The 18,144-nt window shown below is 43.6% G+C and overlaps 1 protein-coding gene across 4 annotated transcripts in view; it reads right to left on the bottom strand.

Moving 5' to 3' along the window:
* The window catches only part of LOC143281391 (queuosine-tRNA galactosyltransferase-like), a 33,367-nt gene extending 17,628 nt beyond the window's left edge, over positions 1-15,739 (bottom strand). For all 4 annotated transcript variants that reach the window (XM_076586599.1, XM_076586606.1, XM_076586617.1 and 1 more), the window contains exons 1-5: positions 15,715-15,739; positions 8,902-9,018; positions 7,627-7,726; positions 5,001-5,065; positions 1,203-1,268 (exon numbers count right to left, since the gene is read on the bottom strand). In XM_076586599.1, coding sequence (XP_076442714.1) covers positions 1,203-1,268; positions 5,001-5,065; positions 7,627-7,726; positions 8,902-9,018; positions 15,715-15,726 — 360 coding nt within the window. In that variant the 5' untranslated portion in view covers positions 15,727-15,739. The remainder of the gene's footprint in view (positions 1-1,202; positions 1,269-5,000; positions 5,066-7,626; positions 7,727-8,901; positions 9,019-15,714) is intronic.
* Positions 15,740-18,144: the final 2,405 nt, after the last annotated feature.

Below are 18,144 nucleotides of genomic sequence, written 5' to 3'. Positions count from 1 at the left end.
CATTGCAAAGCTTGATATTGTACTGGACATGCATGTATGCACATTAATATATATTATTATTAACCAAAGTCATAAACTCAAACACTGACCATTTCATCAATTCTTCAACAGAAAGTTTATAAAAGAACCAGAACAGAAATATAATTGTACCTTGTACAGTGAGACAGACGATCAAAGAGTTACACAGTGAGACAGACAATCAAAAAGACACACACAGTGAGACAGACAATCAGAAAGACAGACAGTAAGACAAACAATCAGAAAGACAGACAGAGAGACAGACAATTAGAAAGACAGACAGTGAGACAATCAGAAAGACAGACAGACAATCAGAAAGAGAGACAGTGAGACAGTCAGAAAGACAGACACAGTGAGACAGACAATCAGAAAGACAGACAGACAATCAGAAAGACAGACAGTGAGACAGTCAGAAAGACAGACACAGTGAGACAGACAATCAGAAAGACAGACAGACAATCAGAAAGAGAGACAGTGAGACAGACAATCAAAAAGACAGACAGACAATCAGAAAGAGAGACAGTGAGACAGACAATCAGAAAGACAGACAGACAATCAGAAAGAGAGACAGTGAGACAGACAATCAAAAAGACAGACAGACAATCAGAAAGAGAGACAGTGAGACAGACAATCAAAAAGACAGACACAGTGAGACAGACAATCAGAAAGACAGATATAGTAAGACAGACAACCAGAAAGACAGACAGTGAAACAGCCAGCCAGAAAGAGACAGACAGTGAGACAGACGACCATAAAGATAGACACAGTGAGAAAGATGACCAGAAAGAGACACAGTGAGACAGACAATCACAAAGACAGACACAGTGAGACAGACAACCAGAAAGACAGACAACCAGAAAGGCAGACACAGTGAGACAGATGATCAGAAAGACAGACAGTGAGAAAGACGATCAGAAAGACAAACAGTGAGAAAGACAACCAGGAAGAGACACAGTGAGACAGACAATCAGACAGAAAGACAGACACAATGAGACAGACAAGATGTGAAACAGACAGTACTCACAGACAGACAGTACTCACAGACAGTGAGACAGACGAGATGTGAGACAGACAGTGAGACAGACGAGATGTGAGACAGACAGTACTCACAGACAGACAGTACTCACAGACAGTGAGACAGACGAGATGTGAGACAGACGGTGAGACAGACAGACAGTACTCACCGCTGAAGGGTTGGCCACAGCAGCCTGATATTGACGTGACACACGGTCAGCATGCATGATGTCATCCTGCACACACCCTCAATGTGTCATGGGGACAGCGTGACACACCCTCACTATGTCATGGGGACAGCATGACACACCCTCACTATGTCATGGGGACAGTATGACACACCCTCACTATGTCATGGGGACAGTATGACACACCCTCACTATGTCATGGGGACAGTATGACACACCCTCACTATGTCATGGGGACAGCATGACACACCCTCACTATGTCATGGGGACAGCGTGACACACCCTCAGTATGTCATGGGGACAGCGTGACACACCCTCACTATGTCATGGGGACAGCGTGACACACCCTCACTATGTCATGGGGACAGCGTGACACACCCTCAGTATGTCATGGGGACAGCGTGACACACCCTCACTATGTCATGGGGACAGCGTGACACACCCTCAGTATGTCATGGGGACAGCATGACACACCCTCACTATGTCATGGGGACAGCGTGACACACCCTCAGTATGTCATTGGGGCAGCATTACACACCCTATGTCATGGGGACGGTTTGACACACCCTTACTATGTCATTGGGGACAACATGACGCACCATCGCCATGTTGTGGGGACAGCATGACGCAGCCTCACTATGTCATGGGGACAACATGACACACCTTCAATATGTCATTGGGACAACAAGGCACACCCTCACTATGTCATTGGGACAACATAACACACTCTCACTATGTCAAGAGGACAACATGACACCCCCCCGAACTATGGCATGAGGACAGCATGACACCACATCACTGAGACATGAGGACAGTACGACACTCCCTCACTAAGACATGACGACAGCATGACACTCCCTCACTGAGACATGACGACAGCACGACACTCCCTCAGTTAGACATGACGACAGCACGACACTCCCTCAGTGAGACATGACGACAGCACGACACTCCCTCACTGAGACATGAGGACAGCACGACACTCCCTCACTGAGACATGACGACAGCACGACACTCCCTCACTGAGACATGAGGACAGCATGACACACCCTCATGTCCACATTGCGTCATGGGGACAACATGACATCAGCGGTGTCACCACACGTTCATGTTTCACTTTCCATTCAAGGAGGTGTTAGACAATGCAGACTGATCCATGTATGCCACATGCACACCACAAGCACACATACAAACACACCTAATGCATGCACGCACACACACACTCCACATACACACCACACCACACACACCACACACACACTCCACATACACACCACACACACAGTCCACATACACACCACACCACACCATACACACACACACACACACACACACACACACACACACACACACTCAACATACACACCACACCACACACACTCCACATATACACCACACACACTCCACATACACACTATACCATACACACCACACACACACACACACACACACACACACACTCAACATACACACCACACCACACACACACACAACATACACATCACAACACATGCACACACACACACACACACTCACTCAACATACATACCACACTACACAGACACAGACACACACTCCACATACATACTACACCTACACACACACACCACACCACACACACACACACTCCACATACACACCACACACACACACACACACACACACACACACACACACACCACAACAGAACACACACCACAAACACACAAACCAACAAACCAGGAAACATACAAAACAGCCAGAATTCTTCTCTTAATAAACATAGTGAGTTAGCAACAGCAAAATTTGCTGTGAGATACACTTCAATGACAAAAAATTTCATTGCTATGAACTGACAGTAAGATCTGACATTGACTTTCCTAAAAGAGCTAAAGCCATTTCATCACAAGAAACAGTTGCAACTTACGTTTCAAAATTGTTAATAATAATAATAATGGATACTTATATAGCACACTGTCCAGAAATCTGCTCTAGGTGCTTTACAAAAACGCTTTTGTTAACATAAAACATTACATCTATGTTACATACACACTCCAAAAGGTGACTACACACACACACACACACACACACTGCATACATACATTTTAACATACATGTGTATCTAACAGCTACCCTAACACATACGCACACATAGGCAGGCACAAACTTACATAAACACACGCACACACAATACACATTCATATACATGCATGTAGTTATGTACACATACATATGTATACACACATAGTCAAGCACAGCTGACACAAAGGAAGTGGACCTGCCACAATTGAACTTATTGCTAAGGGAAAAGGTGAGTTTTGTGACGAGATTTAAAAGATGCGAGGAAATCAGAATGACGGAGGTTATAAGGGAGCTTGTTCCACGTCTTTGGCGATTGAAAAGAAAACGATCTGTGTCCATAGGTCTTACTTCTGAATAGGTCTTAATTTGTTAAAAGAATCTGATGGTAACATGAAAGAGTTAGCTGCAAAACCACATCATACTCCTGTCCTTTTTCAGTTTCGGGGGAAATGTTGAAAGCAGATTTTGGTATCAGTTATTCTGAAAGAAAAAAGCAAGAAAACATCAATATCACGACAAGTACTGCCAGAATTCATATAGCAGAAAAATATCAGAATCACCTCCATATATTTACACATGGATCTGTTCTTGATGACAAAAATGCTGGTGCGGCTTTCTATATTCCTGCCTTTAAAGTTGAAAAATCTTACTTTATTGGAAAACATCTTTCCATATGGAATTCACGGCTGAGCTAATTGCTATTATACAAGCTCTGAACTACTTAGCCATCAAATAGTTTTCTCAAAAATAGCATTCTTTGTTGATTCCAAATCAGTGCTTTATGCTCTAGAATTATTTAGCCTTGAAACAAGACCTGACTTAGTTATTGAGGCAAATCATTTGGTACATTGTTTGAAGATTAAAGGGACTAAGGTCAGTTTTTGTTGGGTGCCTTCTCATGTGGGCATTCTTGGCAATGAAACTGTGATAAAGCAGCTAAAAGAGGAGCACAAGATTCAGAATAATCGACAAAAATACATGTCTGTCTTTCCGTAAAAGAGGCATAAACTTTGTTAGAAAAATCAGCATGGGGTCGATTTCATAACTGATGGAAGGAAAAGTTTTTTTAAAACATAAAGGGACATTATTCCCTGAGAATATTATTAAAGAAAAGATACCGAATCCATCAGCTTGCAATACAAGATTAATAACCTCTACTTTCTTCCATATAAAACTTGATGTGCTGAAGACAAAGTATAGTAAAAATGTTACATGCATCTGTGGTAAGCAGTTCAGCTTGCATCATTGTTTGTTTCACAGTTACGTACCTTTTTGCCCAAGTATTTCAAAGAGAATAACTACTCTGCAGACGATTTTTCGAAAGTTATTCCTGATTATGTTCTTATGGTCGAACTTTCACAGGCATTAGTTCATAGCCCTATTTCTACATTCCTTTAATGTACTTCAGAATTGTGTTAATGGTTTCTGATTATTATTATCATTATTGAATTGTTACTGTTAAATGTTATTGCATGTTAGGTATGCATTTTTTGGTAGTTTTCTACCTTTCTGTTTTCCTCTTCCCCCCACACCGAACACCACCCACCTCTCCCCCTCCCTCCTCCACACCCCCTGTTTCCTTTTTTTTGGGGGTGTGGGGGGGGGGGGTGTTGGCTTTTGGGGTTTGTTTTTTTTTCCTTTTTTTTTGTTATCGTCTAATGTCACTGATAGTGAAAAGATGCTAAACTGAAGAACGAACATACACACATATATACTTACAGCATCCAGAAAGCACAGAAAGGCCCCGGTGCTCTGTGAAACAGCCTGATTCTTGGCATAGCCCACTGAAACAGACCACCTGATAAACTGGTGCTGTCACATCCTGAAACAGCCTGATTCTTGGCATAACCCACTGAAACAAACTACCTGATAAATTGGTGTTGTCACATCCTGAAACAGCCTGATTCTTGGCATAGCCCACTGAAACAGACCACCTGATAAACTGGTGTTGTCACATCCTGAAACAGCCTGATTCTTGGCATAGCCCACTGAAACAGACCACCTGATAAACTGGTGCTGTCACATCCTGAAACAGCCTGATTCTTGGCATAACCCACTGAAACAGACCACCTGATAAACTGGTGCTGTCACATCCTGAAACAGCCTGATTCTTGGCATAGCCCACTGAAACAAACTACCTGATAAACTGGTGTTGTCACATCCTGAAACAGCCTGATTCTTGGCATAGCCCACTGAAACAGACCACCTGATAAACTGGTGTTGTCACTTCCTGAAACAGCCTGATTCTTGGCATAGCCCACTGAAACAGACCACCTGATAAACTGGTGTTGTCACATCCTAAAACAGCCTGATTCTTGGCATAGCCCACTGAAACAGACCACCTGATAAACTGGTGTTGTCACATCCTGAAACAGCCTGATTCTTGGCATAGCCTACTGAAACAGACCACCTGATAAACTGGTGCTGTCACATCCTGAAACAGCCTGATTCTTGGCATAGCTCACTGAAACAGACCACCTGATAAACTGGTGCTGTCACATCCCGAAACAGCCTGATTCTTGGCATAGCCCACTGAAACAGACCACCTGATAAACTGGTGTTGTCACATCCTGAAACAACCTGATTCTTGGCATAGCCCACTGAAACAGACCACCTGATAAACTGGTGTTGTCACATCCTGAAACAGCCTGATTCTTGGCATAGCCCACTGAAACAGACTACCTGATGAACTGGTGTTGTCACATCCTGAAACAGCCTGATTCTTGGCATAGCCCACTGAAACAGACCACCTGATAAACTGGTGTTGTCACATCCTGAAACAGCCTGATTTTTGGCATAACCCACTGAAACAGACCACCTGATAAACTGGTGTTGTCACATCCTAAAACAGCCTGATTCTTGGCATAGCCCACTGAAACAGACCACCTGATGAACTGGTGTTGTCACATCCTAAAACAGCCCGATTCTTGGCATAGCCCACTGAAACAGACCACCTGATAAACTGGTGTTGTCACATCCTGAAACAGCCTGATTCTTGGCATAGCCCACTGAAACAGACCACCTGATAAACTGGTGTTGTCACATCCTGAAACAGCCTGATTCTTGGCATAACCCACTGAAACAGACCACCTGATAAACTGGTGTTGTCACATCCTGAAACAGCCTGATTCTTGGCATAACCCACTGAAACAGACCACCTGATAAACTGGTGTTGTCACATCCTAAAACAGCCTGATTCTTGGCATAGCCCACTGAAACAGACCACCTGATGAACTGGTGTTGTCACATCCTAAAACAGCCTGATTCTTGGCATAGCCCACTGAAACATACCACCTGATAAACTGGTGTTGTCACATTCCAGTGCTGCTTCCTTCCTTAGCCTACACAATACACTTGAGGTAATTCCACTGAATACGTTATCAAACATGACAGTTCAAGTCATCAAACATCACAGTGCAAGCCATCAAAGATTACAGTAGTAGCCATTGAAGATTACAGTATAAGTAATCAAACATCAATGTATAAGTGATCAAACATCACAGTATGTCATCAAACATCACAGCAGAAGTCATCGAACATCACAGGACTGCACAAAACAATATTTTCTTTTCCTCTTCATTCGCACAGGCTGTACCCTTTGTGACCGACAACAAGAAATGCATTGTAACCCCCTTGCTCCCCCTCCCTTCAATGGCCCCTCTCTAGAAATAACATGGAACATAAAACACACAAAGATTAACCCCTTCACTGGTGAAATGAGATCAGCATGGCATGAGTCCAAAGTGCAATCACTACTTTTTGCTGGTTTTAATTTCTGTCTGTTATTTTGCTGACCCAAGTAATGCAACTCCAAGAGGGATAAGTCCAGATACAGTGGTGATAGACATCCTGACCTGTGAGCTGTGTCTGATCTCAGTGAGGTGACAGCCCTTCACTGACATCCTGACCTGTAAGCTGTGTCTGATATAAGTGAGGTGACAGCCCTTCACTGACATCCTGACGTGTGAGCTGTGTCTGATCTCAGTGAGGTGACAGCCCTTCACTGACATCCTGACCTGTAAGCTGTGTCTGATCTCAGTGAGGTGACAGCCCTTCAATGACATCCTGACCTGTAAGCTGTGTCTGATCTCAGTGAGGTGACAGCCCTTCAATGATATCCTGACCTGTAAGCTGTGTCTGATCGCAGTGAGGTGACAGCCCTTCACTGACATCCTGACCTGTAAGCTGTGTCTGATCGCAGTGAGGTGTCAGCCCTTTACTGACATCATCTGTTAGCTCTGTCTGATTTCAGTGACAGCCCTTCACCGTCAAATATGCTCATCAGCAGCAGTGAAGGGGTTAAATATCAGGATAAACTAAAGGGTTAATTTCAGGATAAACTCACCTCCTCTGGGAGTGGAGTCATCATGTCCCCCAACCACCATAGTCACACCTTTCTCTTCCAGACGACTTCTCCATTTGTCCACAATCTCCACAGTTTTGTCCTGCACACAGCCGTCACACCAGGTAACTACTGCCTGTCAACACCTGTGATAGTGTCTGCTCTTTAAAACATAGCCGTCACACCAGTCAACACCTGTGATAGTATCTGCTCTTTAAAACACAGCCGTCACACTAGTCAACACCTGTGTTATCGTCTGCTCTTAAAAACACGATCGTCACACCAAGTAACTAGTGCCAGCAAACACATGTACTATTGTTTGCTCTTTGTGCAATACATATCTCACATGATGGAGTCGGATGGAGTCAGTGTGCAATACATACCTCACATGATGAAGTCAGTGCGTGCACTACATACCTCAGTCAGTGTGTGCAATACATCATAGAGTCAGTGTGTGCACTACATACCTCACATGATGGAATCAATGTGTGCACTACATACCTCATAATCAGTATGTGCACTACATACCTCACATGATGGAGTCAATGTGTGCACTACATACCTCATGGAGTCAGTGTGTGCACTACATACCTCATAGAGTCAATGTGTGCACTACATACCTCATAGAGTCAGTCTGTGTACTACATACCTCACATGATGGAGTCAGTGTGTGCAGTACATACCTCATAGAGTCAGTGTGTGCACTACATACCTCATATGGTACAGTCAGTGTGTACACTACATACCTCATATGGTACAGTCAGCGTGTGCACTACATACCTCATATGGTACAGTCAGTGTGTACACTACATACCTCATATGGTACAGTCAGCGTGTGCACTACATACCTCATATGGTACAGTCAGCGTGTGCACTACATACCTTATATGGTACAGTCAGCGTGTGCACTACATACCTCATATGGTACAGTCAGCGTGTACACTACATACCTCATATGGTAGTCAGCGTGTGCACTACATACCTCATATGATACAGTCAGTGTGTGCAATACATACCTTATGGAGTCAGTGTGTGCACTACATACCTCATATGGTACAGTCAGCGTGTGCACTACATACCTCATATGGTACAGTCAGTGTGTGCACTACATACCTCATATGGTACAGTCAGCGTGTGCACTACATACCTTATGGAGTCAGTGTGTGCACTACATACCTCATATGGTACAGTCAGCGTGTGCACTACATACCTCATATGGTACAGTCAGTGTGTGCACTACATACCTCATATGGTACAGTCAGTGTGTGCACTACATACCTTACTGCCATCATTGTAGATACTCAGCTCCAAATGACCGCTGAACGTCTGACTGACAATAGAGAGCAGACACTCCTCCAAAAAACGTTCCCCATTATGAACTGGTGTGATGACAGACTGCAAACAGACACAGCAACTGATGTAACTGGTGTGATGATCTAACACACATGGCAACTGATGTAAATGGTCTGATGATCAAACAAACATGGAAACTGATGTAAATGGTGTGATGATCAAACAAACATGACAACTGATGTAAATGAACGGTGTGATGATCAAACAAACATGGCAGCTGATGTAAATGAACGGTGTGATGATCTAACACACATGGCAACTGATGTAAATGAACGGTGTGATGATCAAACATGGCAACTGATGTAAAAGTATGGCGTGATGATCTAACACACACGGCAACTGATGTAAATGAACGGTGTGATGATAAAACACACATGGCCACTGATGTAAATGAACAGTGTGATGATCAAACAAACATGACAACTGATGTAAATGAACGGTGTAATGATCAAACAAACATGGCAACTGATGTAAATGAACGGTGTGATGATCTAACACACATGGCAACTGATGTAAATGAACAGTGTGATGATCAAACAAACATGGCAACTGATGTAAATGATGTGATGATCTAACACACATGGCAACTGATGTAAATGGTGTGATGATCAAACAAACATGGCAACTGATGTAAATGATGTGATGATAAAACACACATGGCAACTGATGTAAATGAACGGTGTAATGATCAAACAAACATGGAAACTGATGTAAATGAACAGTGTGATGATCAAACAAACATGGCAACTGATGTAAATGAACAGTGTGATGATCAAACAAACATGGTAGCTGATGTAAATGAACAGTGTGATGATCAAACAAACATGACAACTGATGTAAATGAACGGTGTAATGATCAAACAAACATGGCAACTGATGTAAATGAACGGTGTGATGATCTAACACACATGGCAACTGATGTAAATGAACGGTGTGGTGATCTAACACACATGGCAACTGATGTAAATGAACAGTGTGATGATCAAACAAACATGGCAACTGATGTAAATGATGTGATGATCTAACACACATGGCAACTGATGTAAATGGTGTGATGATCTAACACACATGGCAACTGATGTAAATGAACGGTGTGATGATCAAACATCACAGTAGAAGTCATTCCCCCACAACCCTCTCCTCCCACCCATTTTTGTGTGTGTTTGTCTGAAGGTATTGTTGTTTTTTCTTTCTTTTTCTGTTACTACTATTTCTCTGTATGACAACTGGGCTGCTCTCCCAGGAGAGAGAAAATAGCCACAGTGCAACCCCACCACCTGTATATTTACATCCATCTATCTATCTCTCTCTATATATATATCTATCTCTATATCTGTGTGTGTGTGTGTGTGTGTGTGTGTGTGTGTGTGTGTTATTTCAATTTATCTGTAGAAGAGCATTTCTTTTTTACACAAAAGGGAAATCTCTCTTTTTGATGTTGAGTCATTTACATGCACAAAGTGCATGCTGCACTATTTCATACAGATCAAGATTCCAGGTCCAGTGAATGAGGGAGTAAGAATCCTAGAATACTGGCCCATGTGTACATTCAACCTGGGCCTCCTTTCCTACCTATGTGCTCAATACTCCACTCAGCAACAGCTGTCTGCGCCCATGGCTATGTGCTCTACACTCCACTCAGCAACAGCTGTCTGTGCCCATGGCTATGTGCTCTACACTCCACTCAGCAACAGCTGTCTGTGCCCATGGCTATGTGCTCTACACTCCACTCAGCAACAGCTGTCTGTGCCCATGGCTATGTGCTCTATACTCCACTCCAGCAACAGCTGTCTGTGCCCATGACTATGTGCTCTACACTCTACTCAGCAACAGCTGTCTGTGCCCATGGCTATGTGCTCTACACTCCACTCAGCAACATCTGTCTGTGCCCATGGCTATGTGCTCTACACTCTACTCAGCAACAGCTGTCTGTGCCCATGGCTATGTGCTCTATACTCCACTCAGCAACAGCTGTCTGTGCCCATGGCTATGTGCTCTATACTCCACTCCAGCAACAACTGTCTGTGCCCATGGTTATGTGCTCTATACTCCACTCAGCAACAGCTGTCTGTGCCCATGGCTATGTGCTCTACACTCCACTCAGCAACAGCTGTCTGTGCCCACGGCTATGTGTTCTACACTCTCCTCAGCAACAGCTGTCTGTGCCCATGGCTATGTGCTCTATACTCCACTCAGCAATAGCTGTCTGTGCCCATGGCTATGTGCTCTACACTCTACTGAGCAACAGCTGTCTGTGCCCATGGCTAAGTGCTCTACACTCTACTCAGCAACAGCTGTCTGTGCCCATGGCTATGTGCTCTACACTCCACTCAGCAACAGCTGTCTGTGCCCATGGCTATGTGCTCTATATTCCACTCCAGCAACAGCTGTCTGTGCCCATGGCTATGTGCTCTATACTCCACTCAGCAACAGCTGTCTGTGCCCATGGCTATGTGTTCTACACTCTCCTCAGCAACAGCTGTCTGTGCCCATGGCTATGTGCTCTATACTCTACTCAGCAACAGCTGTCTGTGCCCATGGCTATGTGCTCTATACTCCACTCAGCAACAGCTGTCTGTGCCCATGGCTAAGTGCTCTACACTCTACTCAGCAACAGCTGTCTGTGCCCATGGCTATGTGCTCTACACTCTACTCAGCAACAGCTGTCTGTGCCCATGGCTATGTGCTCTACACTCCACTCAGCAACAGCTGTCTGTGCCCATGGCTATGTGCTCTACACTCCACTCAGCAACAGCTGTCTGTGCCCATGGCTATGTGCTCTACACTCCACTCAGCAACAGCTGTCTGTGCCCATGGCTATGTGCTCTACACTCCACTCAGCAACAGCTGTCTGTGCCCATGGCTATGTGCTCTACACTCTACTCAGCAACAGCTGTCTGTGCCCATGGCTATGTGCTCTATACTCCACTCCAGCAACAGCTGTCTGTGGCTACTGTATCTCAAGGAAGGTCCTTTCCTGTAATGAAATTCATGAGACATGGATCATGAAAGCTCCTCTCTCTAGGCCCCCTTCCCCAGTCCTGCCCTCACAACAGGCATAGTTTCAAATTCATTTTTAAGGAGCTATCAAAGCATTTGGACTGATCCATATACATGCTACACCACATTTGTACTTTGTAGTACTTAGTAATACTCACTAATAATAGTAGGAATAAGGACAAAGCAAGCTTTAAAGCTTTTTAATTGTCTCTTTGTTTTGAAACAGTCTGGTAGAAATTGAGTCATGGTTCAAATCTCCCTAATCCAATAGTTTAATGCAAGCTTTATATATATATATATATATATATATATATATATATATATATATAATGATAATAACAATAATATTAATAATAATCTCCAGGAATTGTCCACTTAATTCTGGAATGAATCAGTGCTGTTGAAAAAAAAGGAAAAAGAAAACATGGAGACAAATGCCTGATTTTCACACAAACCCAACATGCTGAACAGGACTGCTGCTTTAAAAACATCAGGCACACCTGCTGTGGAAATGTAATATACATCAAGGTGTAAATAAAGTCAAACATATGATCTCATCAGCAAAGACAAACTTCTTTTCTTCTCAAGTTATCAATGCCACATCCACCAAATCTCTTCACTCTATCATGTCAAATCTTCTCGGTACTGCAAAAAAGACTCCTCTTCCTTCTGCCCACACTTTATCTGAAATCCCCAATGTCTTCTCCTCTTTCTTTTTCGACAAAGTCCAAAATATTTGTACCATCTTAGACCAAATGCCTTTCCAACCTGCTCATCCTGATCCTCAGTTCAACGGCACTCCTCTCCATTCCTTTAATCCATTGGCTGAAATAGAAGTCCATGAAATCCTGAAAGAAATGACAATAAAATCCTGTGAGCTCGATCCTATACCAGCCTCGGTCTTTTCCAGTGTGTCTCACAGCTTCTCCCCACAATCACCAATATTGTCAACTCATCCCTTCTCATTGGAATGTTTCCATCCACTTTCAAAACTACAATTGTCCGGCCTCTTCTGAAGAAACCCAACCTTGACACAAACATTTTGAAAAACTATCGACCAGTTTCTAATCTTTCATTCATGTCCGAACTCTTGAAAAAGCTGTCCTGAAGCAGCTCAACAAACACCTTTGTTTCAACAATCTCATCCACCCATTTCAGCCTGCCTATCAAGCTGACCACAGCACCAAAACCACTCTACTCCACATCCTGAATAATCTACTGCTAGTGTCCAACTCCGGAAAAATTTCCCTGCTCACTCTTCTCGACATGTCAGCTGTCTTTGACATGATAGACCATCCAATCCTTCTTTCCCGTCTTCATTTTACGTTTGGTATCAACGGCACTGTTCTGGACTGGTTCAAATCTTATCTCACTGATCAATTCCAGTCTGTCATTGTTAATAATTTCCATTCTGAACCCGTTAAAATCAAACATGGAGTCCCACAGGGATCTATTTTAGGCCCAGTGCTCTTCACACTGTACACTGCTCCTCTCGCTGAAATTATCAACCGCCATAATGCTGATGACATTCAACTCCAGAACAGTGACAAAACGAAAGTAATGATCATAGGAATTAAACAAAAACTATCTTCCATCATAACTGACGCAATCAAACTTGGCAGTACATCCATCCCTCTTTCCAGTTCAGTCAGGAACCTCAGCGTTGTCCTTGACAACACACTGTCCATGCAAAAATTTATCAGTCAGACATGTCAATCATGCTACTGTCAATTGCAGTGTATCGGTTCCCTCCGGAAATATCTGTCCACTGATGCAACATCTAGACTTGTCGTTTCTCTTATTCTCTCTTGCCTTGACTACTGTAACACTCTATTGTCTGGTTTGCCTGCTTCATCCATTCAGTCCCTTCAGCACATACAAAACTCTGCTGCCCGACTTGTTCTCAGAAAGAAAAGATCTGAGCAAATCACTCCTCTTTTGCAACATCTCCACTGGCTCCCGGATCCCTGTCTCACACAGAATAAAGTACAAGATCAGCACTCTATGTTATAAATGTATTCACAAATCTGCCCCTTCCTATCTCTGTGGCTGCCTTTACCTCTACACTCCATCTCGCTCTCTACGATCGGCTTCAGATCCACTCTGTTTACGCATACCCAGATTCAAACACTCAACAGTTGGCTGCCGTTCTTTCTGTCTCTGGACCTTGCAACTGGAATGAACTTCCTCTTTCTCTTTGTCAGGTCTCCGCACTCAGCTCTTTCAAGTCTGGTCTTAAAACCCACCTTTTCCCAAACTAGCCTCCCTTCCCTGCCTCTTCCTTGTCTTCAGTTTTTCCAGTTTTAGAGTTATGCATGCATATGAATGAATGGTTCGAAAGTGCTTTTGATTTGTCTCCGCACAAGATTCAGCGCTATATTAATATAATTATTATTATTATTATTTCATCTTCCATGTCATAAACTACGTTCAGTTATGAATTCAAGAGTTACAAAACTGAGTACTGACATGTTACCACAGTGAACTTCACCACCTCTTTACCCAGTCTGTCGTTTTCCACACATCTTACTGCACACTTCGCTACCATTGTGATCTTATCTTTGGCAATATTCATAGTTTATCACCTCATGGCAGAATGAGTGGTGTTAATAATAAGGCATGGTCGTTCACTCTGTTAGTCACACAAAGGAGTGGAGGAGATGATAATTGTGTGGTTATTGACAAACAAATAATTAAATAAATCAAAGTAGACAAAAGAAAACAAGAGCAGCATGTTTGTTGGTTGTGAGCAGCTTTCTGAGCGGAGGCATGAGTGGCATCAGATAATTAGCAGTCTATGGGTTTTTACAGATAAAATCACATTTAGCGAATCGGCAATGCACAATATACATAATAAATCATTATGTTTATTAGTATTACACACGTATAAGAACCACACAGTGAATTAAAGAAATGATTTAAAATTCATGCCAAGTTGATGGGCGCAATAGCCGAATGGTTTAAGCGTTGGAATTTCAATCAGAGGGTCCCGGGTTCGAATCACGACCAGATCCGGTGTAAAACCCAATACAGGCAATATTCCTTCTTCCCCAGAAGGATACATGACTGGAACAACCTGCCTGAAACAGCTATAGCAGCAGACACCTTGGACACCTTTAAGTCTAGGGTGCCCCCCAATCAGTAGTTAATTAGATAACAGGTCTCCTTCCCCACCCCCACCCCCCTCCTCCTCCTCCCCACCCCCTCTCTTACCCTAATATTTTTGGGTTTTTTAATTTATTTTTGGGGCCCTGCTGTCTTAGATCAACAAGGGACCGGCTAGCTCGGAAGGGCGAAAAGTGAAGTGATAGTAGCCTGCCGGAGAACCCATTTAGAGTAGGACTAGGTTTTCATCCTCACTAATAGGTCTGTCGCTTTCTGTAGCTTGTTTTTCTTTCATCGCAACCCAACAAAAACGGCGTAAAAATCAAATTGATGATTGTGGCCGCCAACGCAGTGAAAGTGAAATGTGAAACGGCGCCTGGTGGGTAAAGGGTGGAGATTTTTCCTATCTCCTAGGCCAACATATGTGCATACAGGTCTGCTGGTGCCTGAACCTCCGTGTGTATACACACGCAGAAGATCAAATGCGCACGTTAAAGATCCAGTAACACATGTCAGTGTTCGGTGGGTTATGTAGTCACGAAAATACCCAGCATGCATGAACCACGACAGAGTCATCGGCAAGTCGATGTTGGTCGTGTAACAGAATGAAGAAAAGGAAATGTGGTCACTCACAACGTCAACCATTTTGGAAGGGAGACTAATCTGCTGCCAAACTAATTAGGTTTTGAAGCAGTGATCTCCCATGTGTCGCTTTACTCACAATTATTGTAAATTTTAGTTGTAATCCGTGCATTTGTCTATGGAACATTGCTTTCGCTATTCTTATTGCATTTAACAGACTGATGATTACATTTGGCCTTTTAATTCATCTTATTTTTCCCCATTTGTATTATCTCCCCTTTTATTTCTTTTCTTTAAAATCAGTATCTTCGCTCTTCCTCTGTGGTCGCCATCCTGTTATTGTCATGTTTCCTTGTTTCTCTGTGACTCAAAAGAGTTAATGGGAATAAACTCATTGTTATTGTCATTATCATTGTCATTGTCAGATGTCGATGAGCATTGAGGGGTCTTTTCTTTCTTTCCTTTTCTTTTTGCCCCTCTCTCTCTCTCTCTCTCTCTCTCTCTCTCTCTCTCTCTCTCTCTCTTTTTCTCCGTTTACATAGAAACATACCTGACATATAAGTTTGAAAGAGGCTTTGAATAAACATCTAGCACATTACATTTATAACCACACAGCACATTGCGGCCCTCAGTCGTCGTGCGCGCGCGCGCGTGCGCGCTCGCGTAGCGCGCATCCGTCCATCCGGGAGTGTGCCGTGCCACGGCGTGTGTGTGTCAGTGTGTGTGTGTGTGTGTGTGAACAAACTGCATAACAGATTTCCGTCCCTTGTGCACGCCGCTCGTTAAGTAAGGTAACCACACCTGCCCAACACTGAACCGGCGTCTTCACTGATAATAACCGATTTCAAAAACACATTTGTTTCACACTGAGTCGATGGCGCATCACAGCGTTTAGCACTGCCAGACATGATGAATGCGTGCGAGCACACACACACACACACACACACACACACACACACACACACACACACATTAACAATACATAATTATAGCCTATACATTAACACACACCATGCATCTACACACACCGAAAGATTCGTCACATCAGCAACTATCTCAGCGCATATACGAGGATCATTCAATAAATAAGGTGAATTTTTCGGTATAAGGACTTCTAATACAGATAGAAGCTTACTTTTTTTTTCTTTTCTTTTTGTTTTTTGTTTTGTTTTACTTCTTTTTCACATGGATTTAATTTGTTTTGCAGATTTAAAAAAACTTTGAGAGTTTTGGCGATTAACAAAGATGGCCGACGAAGAAGCATGCTCCAGGATTGAACAGCGGTCAGTTATCAAGTTTTTGGTTGCTGAAGGGTGCAAACCAGTTGAAATTCATAGGAGAATGTCAACTGTGTATGGTGCCACATGTTTCAGCCGAAAAAATGTCTGCAAGTGGGCTAAATTGTTTAAAGAAGGACGGAGCAGTGTTGAGGATGAAGACAGGCCTGAAAGGCCTACAGAAGTGAGGTCTCCTGAGGTGATCGAATCAGTCAATGACCTCATTCAGTCTGACAGAAGGGTGACAGTGGATGACATTGCAAGGACTTTGAGCTTATCTGTTGGGACAGCACACAAAATTGTCCATGATGACCTTGGCTACTCGAAGGTCAGCTGCCGGTGGGTGCCAAAGATGCTTACTCCAGAGCACAAACAGAGGAGGGTCGAGTTGTCCCAGCAGTGTCTCTGCCGCTATGAGAAGGATGGTGATGAGTTTCTGAAGAAGGTGGTCACATGTGACGAGACATGGGTTTGGCACTATGAGCCTGAGTCCAAACGGCAGTCCATGGAGTGGAAGCACGTAGGCTCTCCAGTGAAGAAGAAGTTCAAGTCCCAGCGGTCCACGAGGAAGGTGATGCTCACCGTTTTTTGGGATATGCAAGGCCCAATCACCATTTCATTCCTTGAGAAAGGAAGCACTGTGAACAGTGCCAACTACTGTGAACTGCTGAGGCAGGTCAAGAAAGACATAAAGAACAAACGCAGGGGTCATCAGTCAGAAGGAGTCATCTTGCATCATGACAACGCAAGGCCTCACACAGCAGCCCGAACGGTGCAGACCATCAACGAGCTGGGCTGGGAACTGCTCCCTCATCCCCCTTACAGCCCAGACCTTGCCCCTTCAGACTTTCACCTGTTTGGTCCCTTGAAAGCGTTCACGAGAGGCACGAAGTTTGAAAGTGGCGATGAAGTCAAAAGTGTTGTGAGCGACTGGCTGAGACATCAGTCCAAAGATTTTTACGCTGAGGGAATACGGAAGCTTGTGCACAGATGGGAAAAGTGTGTGACAGTGCTGGGAGACTACGTTGAAAAAAAAGAAGAAAAAAAGAAGTAAGCTTCTATCTGTATTAGAAGTCCTTATACCGAAAAATTCACCTTATTTATTGAATGACCCTCGTATATATATATGATGGAGTCTCCCGTCGGACCGACGGATGAGTAGGCAGGCAGGCTTATCTGTCGGCATGTGTCCTCATATGGGAGA

This window comes from Babylonia areolata, chromosome 1 (assembly GCF_041734735.1).
Source record: "Babylonia areolata isolate BAREFJ2019XMU chromosome 1, ASM4173473v1, whole genome shotgun sequence".
Taxonomy (NCBI): Eukaryota; Metazoa; Mollusca; class Gastropoda; order Neogastropoda; family Buccinidae; genus Babylonia; species Babylonia areolata.
The sequence above is the reverse complement of the archived record's forward strand: the minus strand, read 5'-3'. Positions and strand labels throughout refer to the sequence as shown.